The 18,118-nt window shown below is 40.9% G+C and overlaps 1 protein-coding gene across 1 annotated transcript in view; it reads left to right on the top strand.

Moving 5' to 3' along the window:
• Positions 1-18,118, top strand: part of wfs1b (Wolfram syndrome 1b (wolframin)) — a 38,582-nt gene that overhangs the window by 7,044 nt on the left and 13,420 nt on the right. Inside the window, exon 2 of the mRNA XM_072256281.1 lies at positions 2,442-2,527. Coding sequence (XP_072112382.1) covers positions 2,442-2,527 — 86 coding nt within the window. The remainder of the gene's footprint in view (positions 1-2,441; positions 2,528-18,118) is intronic.

Genomic DNA, 18,118 nt, shown 5'->3' with positions numbered 1-18,118 from the left:
TTGAGTGAAATTGGCCTTTTCTCCTTGGAGCGACGGAGGACGGGAAGTGACTTGATAGAGGTGTATAAGATGATGAGAGGCATTGTTCATGTGCATAGTCAGAGGCTTTTTCCCAGGGCTGAAATGATTGCCACAAGAGGACACAGGTTTAAGGTGCTGGGGAGTAGGTACAGGAGTGATGTCAGGGGTAAGTTTTTTACGCTGAGAGTGGTGAGTGCGTGGAATGGGCTGCCGGCAACGGTGGTGGAGACGGATACGATAGGGTCTTTTAAGCGACTTTTGGATAAGAAGCTTGGAGCTTAGGAAAAATCGAGGGCTATAGGTAAGCCTAGTAATTTCTATGGTAAGGACATGTTCGGTACAACTTTGTGGGCCGAAAGGCCTGTATTGTGCTGTAGGTTTTCTATGTTTCTATATTTATTATTATTATTATTTTATTTTGTTATTTTCTTCTATATTATGTTTTGCATTGAACTGCTGCTACCAAGTTAAACTTTACAGCACATGCTGGTGATAATAAACCTGATTTTGATGTTACAATGATAAACCAATTTATAAAATTACTAAGCTTTTGATAGTGTAAGCCTGGAGTGAGAGTTCCAAGTTATCAACTCATTTACTGAAGCTTACAAGAGGCTAGATTGTACAAGCAACATCTACAAGTTAGAGACTCTTCACCAACCTGACCCACCGTTCAGCCATGTTCTCTTATGGTAACAATTCATGCCAAGACTTTGGAAAATACACACCACTTCTCATATCATGGGAGTCACTTAGCAAAGTAAGTTATCAGTGATGAAATTTGCTATTGTTTTCAATGTGCCAGAACAACCTTTGGTCACTCAAAAGACCTCTGACCTCACACACAACTCACGATTCATATACAGCAGTGATTGCTGCTTCTTGTATGCTTACAAGTTCTAGGATATCTCCAGCAGATGCCAGTTACCATCAATTGTATGTCTTCAAAGTTCTCTGAACTCAATAGAAGGATAAGTGATATATTATTTCTGCTTTTTGCACTATTGTTAATTTATTCAATATACATATACTGCATCACTTATCTAATACCTCAAACTAATATCCCCAGCATTGAGACCCTTGTTAGCTCAGCCAGGCAGATCACATCATTTGCATGCCCACCACCAGACTCTACAGAAATCAACTGCTCTGAGCTCACTGCATAGAAGAGAGTACCAGGTGAAGGAAAGAAATTATTCAAAGCCTCATTGGTAAAACATTCCCACTGGTTCTCCGGCATATCTGGTGGTTCAAAGTGGAGAAGGTATATCAGTGCTGGTACTGAGAATCTTAAGTTCATGTATCATGACCATACAGCAGCCTTGTATGAGGGACAGAGAGAATGCAAAACATCACAACTACCCAGCCACTTGCCTGCTTAGTCAGGCACAGTATGTCCCATCTGCAGGAGAGCCTCTGGTTTCCACATTGATCTCGTCAATTATCTCGTAAGCCACAAAACCAGAGTGGAAGCGAGTCATCCCCTATTTTAAGAGACTGTCTTAGAATATTTTATACTGCCATTTTTTGTGAATTGTTGAATCATGCAACCCTATCTTCAAATATTATTTTCCTCACTTGAACATCTACATCCTAGGAGAAATCCAGGTTTTATTTATTTATCCAAAAAGGTGCAATCTTGTGCTGGTCTGTTTTGAAGTTTAATTACAAATTAAATATACATTGTTCAATATTATTAATATGTTGTCTTGATCTTCCATATTAACCACACCTAGCAACCTGTTTTCAAAACAAAGAACAGTAGTATTTGCAGTTTTTTAAACTGACTTCCAATTCTTGGGTCTAGATTGTTTTTTGCATACCAGAAGAAACCTTCACCAAAAATAATTTAAAACATTTCCCCCCCCAAGTTTGAATAACTGTCTTTAAACATTTGCCCTGTGTTTGCAGGCAGCTTCTTGTTTTCTGTATTTCTTGCCCTTTAGATTCTCATTAGGTTCTTTTGTTTCGTACCTTTCCGTATCTTATTCTTTCACAATTGAAAGGTATTTTCTTGATTACAATACCCTGTTCTTTGATAGAGTTACAAGTGATTCAATAGAGCAAGATCGTCACCATACTGACTCAGGAGAAAAAAGCAATTTCCGCTTGTGAGTTCTCATTGTTCACTATTGGCCTATGATAATCCACTGTTGTCATCTCTAGTGATCCTGATGTAATAGATGCCTTGCACAGTTGGCAGGATGTTATCACATGTATGTAATGTATTATCTTAACTGTTCAAATATCTAGTACTTAATGAGCTCCTTCGCAATATGGTGTGTCTTTTTTAACCTATAATTTTAATGTTCATCTGTGCCAGAACAGTTGCATAGTGTTAGGCTTTGCACTAAAGAAGGATAAAGCTGATCAATGAGATTATTGAATTCCTTTTTGTCTATTTGAATTTTGTTTTTTAGAGGAACCACTAAATGAGGAAGAAGACATACCAATAGAGGAACAGAAACAGAGAGCCAGAGATGGTGATGCAAGAGCACAGACTGAGGTGGAATATGAACTTTATGCAAAGAAGTTTGGTGATTGAAATGTACTCAGCTATTGCTCATATAATCGCAATCTTCCTTCATGTCAACAACCTCCATATATATTTACATGATTAAGAAAGGAAATAATCAAAGACTTGAGAATTATTGTGGAATTATCCACTTTGTTTGCCCACCTACACTATGTGGATGAGCATAGTCACATATCAATATTTTTGTGAGCATACTCTATACATTCTGAAACTTTCTTTTGACTGGTGCATCTTGTCTGCTTTTTAGACAATTTGAAGCTTCATTTAATTTCACAAACATGGCTGGGGTAGTATATATTGGGAAAATATTATTCTTTAAATGTGATTTTTAAAAAATTATTATTTTTTTTGCTCAGCATAACAGAACTTTCAATTTCCAGATACACTTACATTTACATTTCTTCCCCTCACAGATATCAAGTATCAGAACACTTCCATTGAAATATAGACATCACCACAACATCCTATACAAAAGCCCTAATTAGTATAGCAGATAGGTTTACATCTACTGTATATACTGCAGAAAAGTTTGCCATGTTTTATGAAAACACTTTGTTTTTGAGTGTACCATGCATGTCAAAAAGTCCAAAGGAATGTATTCCATGATTAATTTATGCCAACCAAAAAGTCCGGGGGCCTTATCGGATATCCAACAAAGTAAAATGTTCTTCCTCGCACAAAAAGTCAGGATGTTGAGAAGTTTTTTATGACGTGCATTAATAATGCAACTGCTGGGTAAGCCTAAGAGAAAAGACACTGGGTCCAGTTCAAGCTCCACCTTCAGAATCTTCTCCATTTCACCCAAAATATCACTCCAGTATGCCTGAAGTTTGGGACAAGTCCAAAAACAGTGGGTGAAAGTTCCAGTATTTACTTTACATTTAGAATGCATTGGAGATACCTCTGTCTTAAATATAGATCTGGAATCAGATGGGCTCTATGCAGAATCTTGAGTTGCAATGCTTTAGTTCTATTACAAACTGAAATCTTCTTTGCATTATCACAGATGTCTTCTCATGTTTCAGCTGTAATTTCTACTCACAGGTCAGCCTCTCCACAAGAACATTCCCTCAGGATGCTGTGAAAAGTACTAATAGAGACTTCACCCTCAGAACGAAACACCCTCTTTTCTATGTCAGAACTATAGAAATCAGTTAACAATGATGATTTTTTTCTGCATATAATCTTTTATCTGAAAGAAACGAAAAAGATCCTTGTTGGGTATGTTAAATTTCTGTACTATTTGACTAAAAGACATCATCGTTCCTTCATCAGACAAATCTCCTAGATGGAAAATACCCTTAGAAATCCAAAGTTTAAATCCAGAATCCATTATGCCAGGCTGAAAATCTGGACTGCCGGTTATTGGAGTGAAGGGTGATATTTTCGCTGCGTTGCCCTCAATTTGTCGCACCGCCCTCCAAGCCCTGAATGTATTAATTGTTATTGGATTGCGACAATATTCCTTAACTAGTTTCATCTTATTGAGGAAAAGCAAATTAATAAGAGGGCATTTTGCTTGTGAAGCTTCAATGTCTAGCCAAATTGAGGAGGGGTCCCTGCAAACCCAGTCAATCACATTAGATAAAAAGGAACTTGATTGATATTTTTTGATGTCTGGAAAATCCAGACCCCCTAGACTACTGGGAAGCTGTAACTTAGACATTTTAATACAGGGTCTTTTTTTTTGTTCCAGATGAAAGAAAGAAACCAGCCATTTATTTTTTTTTTAAGTATTTGTTGGGTAGAAATGATTGGAATCATTCGTATTGGGTAGAGCAGACGAGGAAGAATGTTCACTTTGAGCAAGGATATTTGGCCAAGCCAAGAAATGGGAAGAGTGCTCCATTGCTCAAGATCCTGTTTGATTTTGTCAAATAACTGTGTAAGGTTTGCTTTGAACAATAGATCAAACGTAGGTGTGCAAAATATGCCTAAGTAAACAAAATCTGTCTGGGACCATTTAAAGGGGAAAACACGCTGAGTGCCAGGTACGCTGCAGATTCCCCAGAGGCATAGCCTCTGATTTAGTGAAGTTGATTTTATAACCTGAAAAGGCACCAAATGAATTGATACACTTATAAGGTGGTGCACTGATGTAGCAGGGTTTGATAAGAAAATTAGAACATCATCCGCATACAATGTAATTTTATATGACTTTAGTCCTATGTATGGAGCAGATATTTTGGGGTCTCGCTGAATAGCCTCAGCCAATCGATCGCTCACTAGTGTGAAAAGTAGTGGTGATAAAAGGTAGCCCTACCGGCTGCCCCTCAGAGTACTAAAATTATCCGACTTAATACCATTAGTGAGAATCGCAGCCAAAGGGCTTCACCCACTTAATAAAATTATTGCCCAAACCAAATCGTTCTAAAGTGAAAAAAAGACATGGCCATTCGACATGGTCAAAGGCCTTTTCTGCATCTAAGGAAACCACCAATGTGTCTCCTGCAATAAGGCTATATCCACGCTTTCCTTTTTCAGAATTAGTAGGATTTTCTTTCTCTTGATCGCTGAATGACTCCCCTTAATGTTCCAAGCGCACAATTTTAATATACAGTCGGCCCTCCTTATCCGCAAGTTCCACATGCGCGAATTCAACCAACCGCGAATCGAGAAAACCTGGAAGTGCTCTTCCAGCACTTGTTGTTCGAGCATGTACAGACTTTTTTTTTGTCATATTCCCTAAACAATGCAGTATAACAACTATTTTTCATACCATTTACATTGTATTAGGTATTATAAGTAATCTAGAGATGATTTAAAGCATATGGGAGGATGTGCGTAGGTTATCGTGGATCGGGATCGAAAAAAAACTGTAAGTTCTCTTACTTAGTAAGTCGGAACAGGTACATCCGGTATTATTTAACGTCAGTTAGTCAAACATTTATCTTTAGTATATAGTATATATTTTACTTTTCTATGCATATAAAACACTTAAGAAACGTATGTTTCAGCACCGGGCTCGGAAATTCCCGAGTTCGATCCAGTGACCAATCGCTCCTGAGCACGCTCTCCATCCCTGCCGGGATGATGTGGAGGATCAAAAGCCTAAAATCCCAAAACCCAATAATTAAGCCACTGCATTGCTTAGTAATAATTGTAGCTTTCATCGGGGCAGGGCCTTTCTCACTTTATCCTTTAAAATTGTTCCGATCGTTGACCGACTGTAGCCTAACGCTTTTCCAATGACCAATAGCGTTTCACCTCTTTCCGACCGCTTTATTATTTTCACTTTATTTTCAATTGTGATCGTGATTATTTTCGTGAACAGAAACACTGCGGATTCAGAGCTCCGCCGCCGGGTCCTAATGTCCACCACACTGAGACAAGTTAAAAAAGGTCCGGGTTCTGCTGGGTCCTAGGGTCCTAAGGTCCACCGCATTGAGCTAGGTTGAATAAAGTCCCTTATTCATCCGTGTTTTTTGGTATCCGCGAGAGGTCCCGGAACCAATCCCTCATGGATAAGGAGGGCCGATTGTATTACTGGTCATAACCCTTTATAACAATCATGTGACTCCAGAGGAGAAGAAACCTGACTTAAGATCAGCTGAGCAGCAATAAGTACCGTAAATAAAAAAAACACAAAAAAATCAAAGCGCCAACAGCGCTGAACAAGAGGAATTACCCCACACTTAAAGGGGATATCTGAACCTTCTAGCACCTTATATTCTGCCCCACTGCCAATATGGCATTTAACCTAGTCAAAAATGAAAATGGCATAATTTATCAATCCACCAATTTGTTACTGTCATATTTAAACTCCTTCAGGCTGGAGCAGCACCGCTAATTTAAGCAAATAAACTGTATCAATCAAAACAAACACGTTACCCATCCTATAAGATATCTTGCCGTTGAGTAATGAAAAGGTGAAATAAAGCGACCACAGAGCATGTTATCATCCATAACCAGGGCTACACAATATACTGTATACATTCTTTAGCCCAATGTGTCCACAGAAGTTTTAGCTTTGCCAGGAGAATCAAGTATCTTGGTGGTCCTGTTGTAGATGATTTTCAGTGCTGCTGGGTATAACATAAAGTACTGGATTCCGGATTCTTTCAGCTGCTTCTTTACTTGATCGAATTCCTTGCACTTCTGAATAACAGCTGCCGAAAAATCTTGAAAAAACATAAGCCTGGATCCCTCCTATATTAAAGCCTGGGCATCAGTCCCGCGGCACCTCGAAGCCTCCATCACTCTTTGCCTACCACCAAAATTATGGAGCCGCACAAGAACAGGTCGAGGGCGTTGGCCTGGGCCCAGCTTTGGCACCAGCGTACGGTGAGCTCTTTCCACTTTAATGCGTCCAGCCTTGGTTTCCAAATCAAGGAAATTAAGCCAGCCAGCCCTCAAAAAAACTTCGCTGGTTGGCTGTCTTCTGTACCTTCAGGTAGATCGATGATTCGTATATTCTTTCTCCTACCTCTGTTCTCAAGATCATCGATATAGTTAGACAGGCTTTGAATTTGCTTTTCTAGCGCCCAGATGCGGCTTTGGGCCTGATCAGCTACAGTTTCTACCGTGGAGACTCAGCCCTCGGCTTCGGCTGTTCTCGTATCAAGATTTTTAAGCTCCAGTGTGTGGTTTTGAAGTGTTAGAGAGAGTGGAGCCAGCTTCTCGTCCATCATTTTGGATATGTTCTCCGTAACTTCCTGAATTACTTGACGAAAAGCAGGGTCCAATGTGTTAGCATAGCTTGCAGCAGCTCGCTCCTCAGCCCCGGGCGAGCGCTGTGTGCAGCCCATCTTGGCCACTTTTTTAGTACCTTTCGATGGCATGGTGTTAAAGCAGCTCAAGAAAAATTCTATTAATGTTCATGTCATTAAATCCGACACTTGAGCATTTAAAAAAAAGGTTGAAACGGATAGGTTTATATGCGAAATTATCAGGGTTGCGGTGCTGAGCTCAACAAAGCAGACTTTTCACCGCGCCGCCATCTTGAAACTCCTCCAAGTGTGATATTTTACTCTAATTGTAGTTTCATTGCTCAGCTGCTGTTGCTAATTTTTATTGAATTGAATTGACTTTATTACTTCCATCCTTCATACGCATGGGTAAAAATCTTTACGTTATGTCTCTGTCTAAATGTGCAATGTACAATTTATGGTAAATAGTATGTAACATTCCGTTATATTGGCTCGTGTATGTCTAGAGGAAATCCAGCCCAGCACCCGCCTCAACACTCCCCACAGGGTCGGTCGCCGCCCGAATCAATCACAAACATCAATCATCAGCCAGCACACCCAGTAAATTTTAACAAATACACTTTATAGATATTACTAATTCTATGACATTAATATACATTTGATACAGAGAGGTGAGTAATGAAAAAAAAAGGCGCCAACACTTATCAAAGTCCAAGTTCTTTGCGCACTACATTGGAGCTCAATTCGACTTCAGACGACCACTCGAATTCCGTCGACTCACGGCTCGGGACCACCCTGAGTGATCGACCGGAGCCTCTCCACACGTCCACGGTCCTCCTCGTCTCTCCTCCGACTCCCCGCCAAAACCCAGTCCACAGTCATATCATACAGCATGGCATCCGAAAACAAAACGATACATAACCACCCATTGGCTAATAGAACCTTGTTATCATCATTTTAAAGTAAAACAAACTGTTAGCGCAAACTCTCTGCAGCGTTAAAACACAACAAAGCCGCATTCCCCAGATTAACATAACAAAATCGCCATTTTAAATGTAACAAAAGAAAGACCCCGTACAAGTATGTACAACAATATAACTGTAGACACCGTTGTGTCAGCATGAATTAAGCAGTCTGATGGCCTGGTGGAAGAACCTGTCCCGGAGTCTGTTGGTCCTGGCTTTTATATTGCGGTACCACATCCCGGATGGAAGCAGCTGGAACAGTTTGTGGTTGGGATAGCCCTGGTTCCCAATGATCCTTCAGGCCTTTTTTACACACCTGTCTTTGTAAATGTCCTGAATGGTGGGAAGTTCATATCTACAGATGTGCTGAGCTGTCCGCACCACTCTCTGCAGTGTCCTGCGATTGAGGGAAGTATAGTTCCCATACCAAGCAGTGATGCGGCTAGCCAGGATGCTCTCTATTGTTCCCCTGTAGAAAGTTCTTAGGATTTGGGGGCTCAAATCAAACTTCTTCAATCATCTGAGTTGAAGAGGCGCTGTTGTGCCTTTCTCACCACACAGCCGGTATGTACAGACTACGAAAGATCCTGGGTGATGTTTATGCCGACGAACATAAAGCTGTTCACCCTCTCAGCCCCAGATCCATTGATGTCAATAGGGGTTAGCCTGTCTCCATTCCACCTGTAGTCCACAACCAGCTCCTTTGTTTTTACGACATTGAGGGGGAGGTTGTTTTCTTGACACCATTGTGTCAGGGAGATGACTTCTCTGTAGGCTGCCTCATTATTATTTGAGATTAAGCCAATCATTGTAGTATCATCAGCAAATTTAATTGGCATATTGGAGCTGTGGGTGGCGACACAGTCATGGGTATGCAGACAATAAAGGAGGGGGCTTAGGACACAGCCCTAAGGCGCACCTATGTTGAGGATAAGAGGGGCAGAGGGAAGGAAGGCCAGTCTTACCACCTGCCGGTGATCTGACAGGAGGTCCAGGATCCAGGCAGGGTGAAGGCTGAGGTCTCTGAGCTTCTTGTCGAGCCAGGAGGAAATTATGGTGTTGAATGCTGAACTGTAGTCCAAGAACAGCATTCTCACATAAGCATCCTTCTTCTCCAGATGTGTAAGGATGGTGTGTAAAGCAGTGGCTATTGTGTCATCTTTCGATCAGTTGTGTCGGTAGGCAAATTGTAGGGGGTTCAGTGTGGGTGGTAGCGTGCTGCAGATGTAGCATGCCTTGCTACTGGATAATATTGAATATGATACTTCATTTTTTCCATTGCCAGTGTCATTCAACTATTACTCAATGTGATAGGCGTAACGTGGAAAAGCATTTTGTAGCCAGTGAGATTAGCCAAGCCACTGCAGGGAGAGACTATTGGAGATGGCCAGAGAATCAACCTGGCAAGAGCTATATTGGAGGAAATTTCATGTTTGTTGAATTGCTGAGACCCTGAGCAATTGACGTTGAGATAACTGCAGTGTAAAAGTGTCTTCCTGCCTTTGAAATGAGGGTGAAGCTCTTGTTTGGAGCTCTTCCAACTAGCCAGTTTGTTCCTAGTTGTAGGATATCTGCAAGGCCCTGCACTTGCTGATCTCATTACGAGTTTTAAGGTTGTTCTGTACTTAAGCTTGAAAAATATTCAGTTTGTTACTTTTGATGTAACTATTTGGGTTTTAGATGTAATTTGATTCTGGTGCAGTTGTAGGATGGCAGGTTTACTTTAACAGTGAAACATTTTTCAATATGTCTGATAGTTGGAGAGGATTTGATGCAGTGAATGACTTCACCCATGTCTCAACCACCCCATCATTTATATTCATAGCACAGATCTGAGCCCTTTGGCCCACCACATCTATACTAATCTTTATGCCCATCTGCACTAATCCATTATGCTTGTATGAGGTCTGTTCTATACCTTGCCTTTTCAAATGCCTGTCTGAATGTCTTACTATTATAGTGACTGCAATGTGATATGAATGCTTTCTCTGCTAGTGAGTTCCATATATCAACTAGTAAACATTTCTCTGCCAAATTTTAAACTCCTCACACTTTATGTCTATGTCCTTTTTTTTTAAAAATCCCTTCCATTTGATAAAGATTCTGACATTCTACCCTATTTGTATTTTCATGATTTTACACCTTTATCAGATCATCTCTCAACTACTTTGCCTCAGGGAAAACAGCCCAGGTGGATTCATTTTCTCCCCATAACTAAAGTTGTCCATAATGGGCAATCACTTCTGTGCTCTTTCTGGCACAATCTCCTTGTAGTCTCTTCCTGCAGTGCAGCAACCAAAACTGCATACAACACTCTCAATGCAGACTAACCAGCGTCTTGTAAAGTTGCAACATAACATTTCCCGATTACAGCTTGGGAGTGTCCCTGAGTTCAGAGTTCATTTCCGGCGCTGTCTGTAAGCAGTTTGTGTGTTCTCCCTGTGAATCCTGTCGGTCTCCTCCTAGTGTCTGGTATCCATCCATGGTTCAAAGACATACCAGTTAGTAGGTTAGTTGATCATTGTAAGTTGTCCTGTGATGAAATGTGGGTTGCTGGGCACTGCAGCTCGTTGGGTCAGAAAGGCCTGTTCTGCTCTGTATCGTCTAACAAGTAATTCTATGAAAGCAAAGCACGCTATACACTACACTATCCTCCCACATTGCCTCCTCAGGGAATATGAATTGGAACTCCAAGGTCCCTCTATTCATCAACATTCCTTACTGCCGTATGATCATTCACTGTATCTGTCCTATTCTTATTTGACTTTCCAAAATGCATAGCTAAGATAAAATTCCATCTGCTAACTCTCTGCCCAACTTTCCAGTTGATCCATACCCTTCTGTCTTCAGTGACCTTCTCATCTGTAGCAACCCCAACTTTTGTGTCACTTGCAAACTTGTGAATTATTCCTCCTGTATTCGGATCTAAGTTGTTAACATACATGCAACCAACAAGAATCCCAGAAGTGATCCCTCCAGTACATCACTGATCACAGACTTCCAATTCGAAAACCCTCTCTCAACTATCCCACTGCCTTCTGTCAGCAAGCCAATTAGCCGACTCACTTTAAATCCTTTGTACCTTCATCTTCTGACCAGCTTACCATGCAGGCCTTTATCAAATGCCTTATGAAAATTCAGAATCAGGTTTATATCACTGACGAATGTCTTTAAAAATTATTGTTTTGCTGTAGAAGTACAGTGCAATACATAAATATACTATAACACTAAGAGATATTTATTTTTTTATAAATTATGTTAATGCAAAAATAACAAACTGCCTTGCTTTCATCAATCTTCCCTTTGATAGTTCCTTTGTCCCCACTACCTCTCCTCTATAATTTAAAATATGACTGTTTTCTCTTTTTCCAGTTCTGTTGAAACATCATTAATCAGAAATTTTAACTATTTCTCTCCCCATAGATGATGCCTGAATATCTGATTATCTCTTAAAATTTTGTCTGTTTCATCTAATTTATTAATTGTTTTGATTGTTTTTTTGCATAAGACCATCGGCAGACAAATATTTATCGCCCAGTCCTAATTTCATCTCAAAGACACTGAAGTTCTTCTGTTGAAACTACTTTCACACTGCTGTTGTGTAGTGTTACAGAACTCCATGATGAACTAGGAATATGATGTGATTCTAAGTCAGAAAGATACCACCAAGTCATAAACCAAACTATTTTTTGCTGATGGATAATGTCCCTGACTCAGAGTCCATACTATGAAAATAAAAAAAAGCAATGCTTCAAAATGCTTCTCAACATTGATCACAAATCAACAGAAGGCAAATGACTTCCCCGAATGTAATCTTAAGCCATGTGATGTCATGGGATCTGCAGTCAACATTGAGGATTTCCAGGTCTTTACCCTCTTTTCTGTACACCACACTACTCTCAGATCTGAAGCTCTTTCCATCTTTAAGGAAGCACAAGGGAACATTACTATCTGTGCATTATCCTTCCCTGAAAATGTGTTCAGTCCAAGAGTCCCTTACCCAAACCATGCAGGCTCTCTTAGGTCTACACCAATTCAGTAGAATAATTCTCACCTACTCAACAACAACTCGTGGTTTTTGAAACAGCAAAGTATTCTAAAAAAGATGCTGTCTAGCAAACAGTGGCACTAAATCACATTAAGGTAGATAACACATGTTTGTGGAAAGATTAGTTTTAAAGAGCACGCTGTGCATGTGAAAGGATTTTTAAAAAAATACAGTACTGTGCAAAAGTCTTGGGCACATATATGTGGCTGGGGTGCCTAAGCCTTTTGCACAGTACTGTAAGTGTCAACGTGGAGCGGAGAGTGAGTTTGTAAATCTAGCGAGGGAGGCGTGTAGGATAAGTGGCAGAGATGAAGTGTTAGGGATAGGGGGATGGCACAAGTGCAGATACACCCAGCCGTGAGATACCTAGCAGGGTCATTTGATTCTAAACAATTGGTTTATTGATCATTACAGAATGTCTCTCTGATGCTTCCTGCTCCCTTCCTTCTCCCTTCCACTTTTTCCAACCGTGAACCATTGTTTAGTCCATATCTAAGATTACCCGCTATCTTTTAATGGACTAGTCAATGAAAACTCGTAATCTTCATGGTCACACTATTTTGCTTCTACTATTCTGACAAAACTTGTCCTAAAAGTGTATTTTGTAAGCATTTATGTAACAGTGAAACATCTGGGAATATACAATTCTTACTCAAATCTGGGTGCAAGGAAGCACATAATTCTCCAAAACTTCTGCCACCTCCAATGGGATCCCACCACCAAGCACATCTTTCCCTGCCCCCTGCCCCCGCCCCTCTTTCTGCTTTCTGCAGGGATTGTTCCCTACGGAACTCCCTTGTCCACTCGCCCCTCCTCACTGATCTCCCTCCTGGCACTTGTACTTGCAAGCGGAACAAGTGCTACGCCAGCCCCTACACCTCCTCCCTCACTACCATCCAGGGCCCTAAACAGTCCTTCCAGGTGAGGCAACACTTCACCTGTGAGCTTGTTGGGGTCATTTACTGTGTTCGGTGTTCCGAGTGTGGCCTCCTGTACATTGGTGAGATCTGATGTAGATTGGGAGACTACTTCGCCAAGCATCTATGCTCCATCCACCAGAACAAGCAGGATCTCCCAGTGGCCACTCACTTTAATTCCACTTCCCATTCCCATTCCAATGTTGTGATGAGGCCACACTTAGGTTGGAGGAACAGCACCTTGTATTCCATTTGGGTAACCTCCAACCTCTTGGCATCAACATGAATATCTCAAGCTTCCGGTAATGTTCCCCAACCCACCCCCTCCTTCTCCATTTCCCATCCGCTTTTCCCATTCTCACTTCATTCCTTGCTTGCCCATCGCCTCCCTCTGGTGCTCCTTCCCCCTTTTTCTTTCTTCCATAGCCTTCTGTCCCTTTCACCAATCAACTTCCCAGCTCTTTACTTCATCCCTCCCCCTCTAAGTTTCAGTGGTTCTCTTCCCCCCCCCCACCTTTTAAATCTACTCCTCAGCTTTTTTCCCCCCAGTCCTGCTGAAGGGTTTTGGCCCGAAATGTCGACGGTACTTTTTTTTTTCCCATAGATGCTGCCTGGCCTGCTGAGTTTCTCCAGCATTTTGTGTGTGTTGCTCGGATTTCCAGCATCTGCAGATTTTCTCTTGTTTGTGAGTTTCTGTACTTCTGATAAGCATCAAAGTAACCTGTCTATTCCCTCTGCATCGGTACCCTCCAACCTTCTGAGTATTTCTGTTTTGTTTTATTTTCTAAACTTTCTCGTTTTAAAAAAAATTGTCAGTAACAATTTTGTGGATGCACTTGATCAGATCTCTTCTGATCCCAGCAACACCATTTTCTGTGTTATCCAATTTGATGTTGTCGGCAAACTCAGATATACAGTACCCTTGATTTCAGTACAGAGATATACTAAACTAAATGTCCAAAATGGCACAGCAATCTAGAAATATCTTGGTAAGCACGTCTGTGTAATATGACACTGCAGTGCAGTAGTGATCTGCTTCCTGCATGCCAAAACACTCCAAAGGAGTCTTCCAGCTGCTCCTGTTATGTAGAAAGATGATTTTCACTGTAAAGGTCTAAAATGATATAATCATTTACAATTCCTAGTAGAACCTAAAATATATTTATGTACATTCAACAGGAAGAAAAATATCTTTACTCACAATAATAAAAAAAATCCTTTGCAGAGTCACAGACGTATTTTACCATTTTTATTTGATTTTTTTTTTGTCAGGCTGATTGTTTGCCATCTTATGATTCTTTATGTTCTGGATACCTTGAGAGTGTAGATAGGCCTAGGAGAGGCTGCTATTCCATTCACTGGAATGATATCAGCACAAAATTAAATTTTGAAGACAGTTTATATTTTATTTTCTATTTGAATACCTTAGAAACAGTATATTTCAGTAATTTAAGATTAAAGCAGTTGAAAGATGGACTTCAGAGATTCACCTGAATAACCTTAAATTTAGATTTTTTTTTACACAGGTGATGTCAGCAAGTATCTGTTCATCCCTCTTGTGCCCAGGAAAGCTGCTGTATATGGGTCAGTCGAAGTTATCAAAACAGTGACATGCAAAAAATGCTGGAGGAACTCAGCAAGTCGGGCAGCATCCATGGAGGGGAATAAATGGTCAACGTTTCGGGCTGAGACCCTTCAGGAATGGAAAGGAAGGGGACAAAAGCAAGAATAAGGTTGTGGGGGAGGGGAATGACTACAAGCTGGCCAGTGATACGTGAGACCTGGTGACAGGGAAGTTGGGTGTGTGGGTGGGCAAAGGGGGATGAAATAAGAAGCTGGGAGATGACACATGGAAGAGGTAAAGAGCTAAGGAAAAGGAATCTAAGATGAGAGACATAACTTTACCTCTTCCTACTGTCACTGGTAAAAAATCTAATCCTTAGTTCTTTTGCCCCTACTGCATCTGTTCTCAGTGTAAGGCTTTCCATTCTAGAAAATCTGAGATATCCTTCTTTTTTCAAAGAAAGGGATTTCTCTCTCTCAACCATTGATGCTGCCATCACCTGCATCTCCTCTATTTCCCACACTTGCCCTCACCCATTCTCTGATTGTCACAACAAGGATAGAGTTCCCCTTACTCTTTCATGCTACCCCATGAGCCTCTGTATCCAGCACATCATTCTGTATAATTTCTGCCATCTTCAATGGGGTCCTGCCACTAAGCACATTTCCCCCACCCCCTTTGCTTTCCATTCAGATTGCTCTCTGCATGACTCCCTTATGCGCTAGTCCATCCCCTTTGATACTCCTTCTGGCATTTATCTCTGCAAACAGGATAAGTGCTACACCTGCATCTATACCTCTTCCCTCACCACCATTCAGAGCCCTAAGCAGTCCTTTCAGATGAGGCGCTCTTCTCCTGTGAGTCTGTCAGAAACATCTGTGTATCTGGTGCAGCCTCCTTTACATTTGTGAGGTAGATAGAGGATAGCTTCATCAAGACCTTCACTTAGTACGTTGCAAAAGGCAGCATCTCCCGGTGGCTACCCATTTCAGTTCAACTTCCCTTTCCCATTCTGATGTTTATGTCCATGACCACCTTTACTGCCATAATGAGGCCACACTCGACTTAGAGAAGCAGCAGCTTCTATTTCCCTCCATGGATGATGCTTGACTTCTTAATTCCTCCAACGTTTTGTGTGTGTTTAACGCAAGATATCTATCATCTGCAGAATCTCTTGTGTTTATCAAAACACTGATTGGATAGATTCTTGTTAGGTAGGACTGTTTAGGCAGCCTAGATGGGAAGGAAGATAATAAAGCCGGAATGGATTCATGACCTACCAGTGATGTGTGGCATTAGTGTGGGCCGGTTACAGCCGGCTGTGCCTGCCAAAGTCTCAGCTGATTTCAGTAGATCAGCTGGAAGTCCGATCTGTTGGCTGCCCTGATGGGGCTCCTTTCCACTGGTGAACAGGGGCAATGTGGCTTTTTACAATGACCGATTAACTTACTACTCTGTATGCTTTTGGACTGTGGTAGGAAGACGAAGCACCCGGAGGAAACCCATGCAATTCATGGGGAGGATGTACAGATTCCTTCAGAGGGCACCACAATTGAACTCTGAACTCTGGAACGGCCGAAGCTGTAATAGTGTCGTGCAAACTAGTATGCTACCGTGGCACAAGATAAATGCACACACACACTTAGTTAAAGTATATGTAATGGAATTCTTATTTTACACATTGTTCCCAGCATTTTCAGGGTAATTGAGGAAAGTTGGTGATGTGTTTTGCTTTGGGGCAGACAAGACTGGTACAGTTTTGTCTGAATGTGCACATTTAGTATGAATTGAACTAAATTCACTTTAATTGAAGCAATCTCTGACACATGGACTTGGGTCTCCGTATGGATTGCACATTTTAAATGGTCTTTTACAATTGAAGAAGCTGTCTACAGTCAACAAAAATGTTTGAGGTCTTCAGGCCTTCTGCTTAACTGTTAATCAGTGCAGCCAATAATTTGTATGCCGTTGCCATCTCTCGATAATGACAGCTGCTGGTACTAGTGGGAAGTGAAAGTGGTATTGTAACTAATCAAAAAAAAATCTCTGCAATAGACTGCTTCAATTAATTATTAGTTATAGTAAACTAGGGCCAACACAATGATGTCTTAAATGTTCATTGTGACTTCCTTGTAACTTTAAAATGGGGAGAATTTTCCTCATTGGACAAAATGGCTTTAATGTAGAAGACTACCCATCTCTTGGGATTCTTGAGCAGTTTGATGCAGGAACATAAGAAGCAGAAGCAACAAACCCATTCGATTCCTCAATCAGGGCTTATCCAATCTTTTCCACTCTTGTCATAGCTTAGATGTCTAGCTCTGTGCTTGAATGTGATTCTTTACACTGCCTCCATTGCTCAGGTAGAGATTCCAAAGATATAGGAGCCCTCTGAGAGAAGAAATCACTCTTTGCCTCAGTCTACATGGGCAACCCCTTTATTTTGAAACTGTGCCCCTAGTTTTACATACCCTCCCTCTGGGTCTCCATCCTGTCAGGCCCCTCAATTTTTTGTTTCAAAACGATCACCTCTCATTCTTCTAAAAGTCAATAAGTAGAGGCTCAGTTTTCTTGGTTTTTCTTTAAAAGTCAACTTCCTTCAACCCAAACTGTTTCTCTATTTACTGATTTGTTCTTAAATCAAGTCAGAGGTTATCGCGTAGTACAGAGATAAATAAGAATAGTAGCAATTCAGTAACACTCAGCTCGGATAGCTTTCTTGAGTGTGGTTTCCATGGCTGATGTCTATCTTCTTCATTTAAACACAAACAACACAAAATGCTGGAACAATTCAGCAGGCCAGGCAGCATCTATGGAAAACTTTTTTTTCCTCCATAGATGCTGTCTGGCTTGCTGAGTTCCTTCAGCATTTTGTGTGTGTTGCTTGGATTTCCAGCATCCGCAGATTTTGTCTTGTTTGTGATTAGATATCCTCCTTTAAACTTAGGTTTTGTGACAATGCATTTATTGCATTGTGCCTCACTGTGATTGTATTAGTTGAAAATAAGGTGACTATTGGTGCCTTTTGCTTATAGTTTTTATGGCTCTCCGACTACTAAGTGTTCCTTTTTCCTACTTTGGGAACCGCTCAAAATTCACACGTACTCCTCCTCATTGCTTTCTGCACATGCTCCTTATTCTGACTCACTTGCCCCCATGAACCTGTACAGATGTATTCTGCAATGATGTCAGCTTTGAACAACAACTATTGTCAGTCTTTCAGTGTAGCAGAGTTGTATACATATTGGCTTTCTTATTAGTGAAACTTTCCCTTCTCGCCTGCTAGTTTGCATTTTATAGTCATAGTCATACTTTATTAATCCCAGGGGAAATTGGTTTTCGTTACAGTTGCTCCATAAATAATAAATAGTAATAGAACCATAAATAGTTAAGTAGTAATATGTAAATTATGCCAGTA

The sequence above is a fragment of the Mobula birostris genome, chromosome 4 (assembly GCF_030028105.1).
Source record: "Mobula birostris isolate sMobBir1 chromosome 4, sMobBir1.hap1, whole genome shotgun sequence".
Classification (NCBI taxonomy): domain Eukaryota; kingdom Metazoa; phylum Chordata; class Chondrichthyes; order Myliobatiformes; family Myliobatidae; genus Mobula; species Mobula birostris.
The sequence above is the reverse complement of the archived record's forward strand: the minus strand, read 5'-3'. Positions and strand labels throughout refer to the sequence as shown.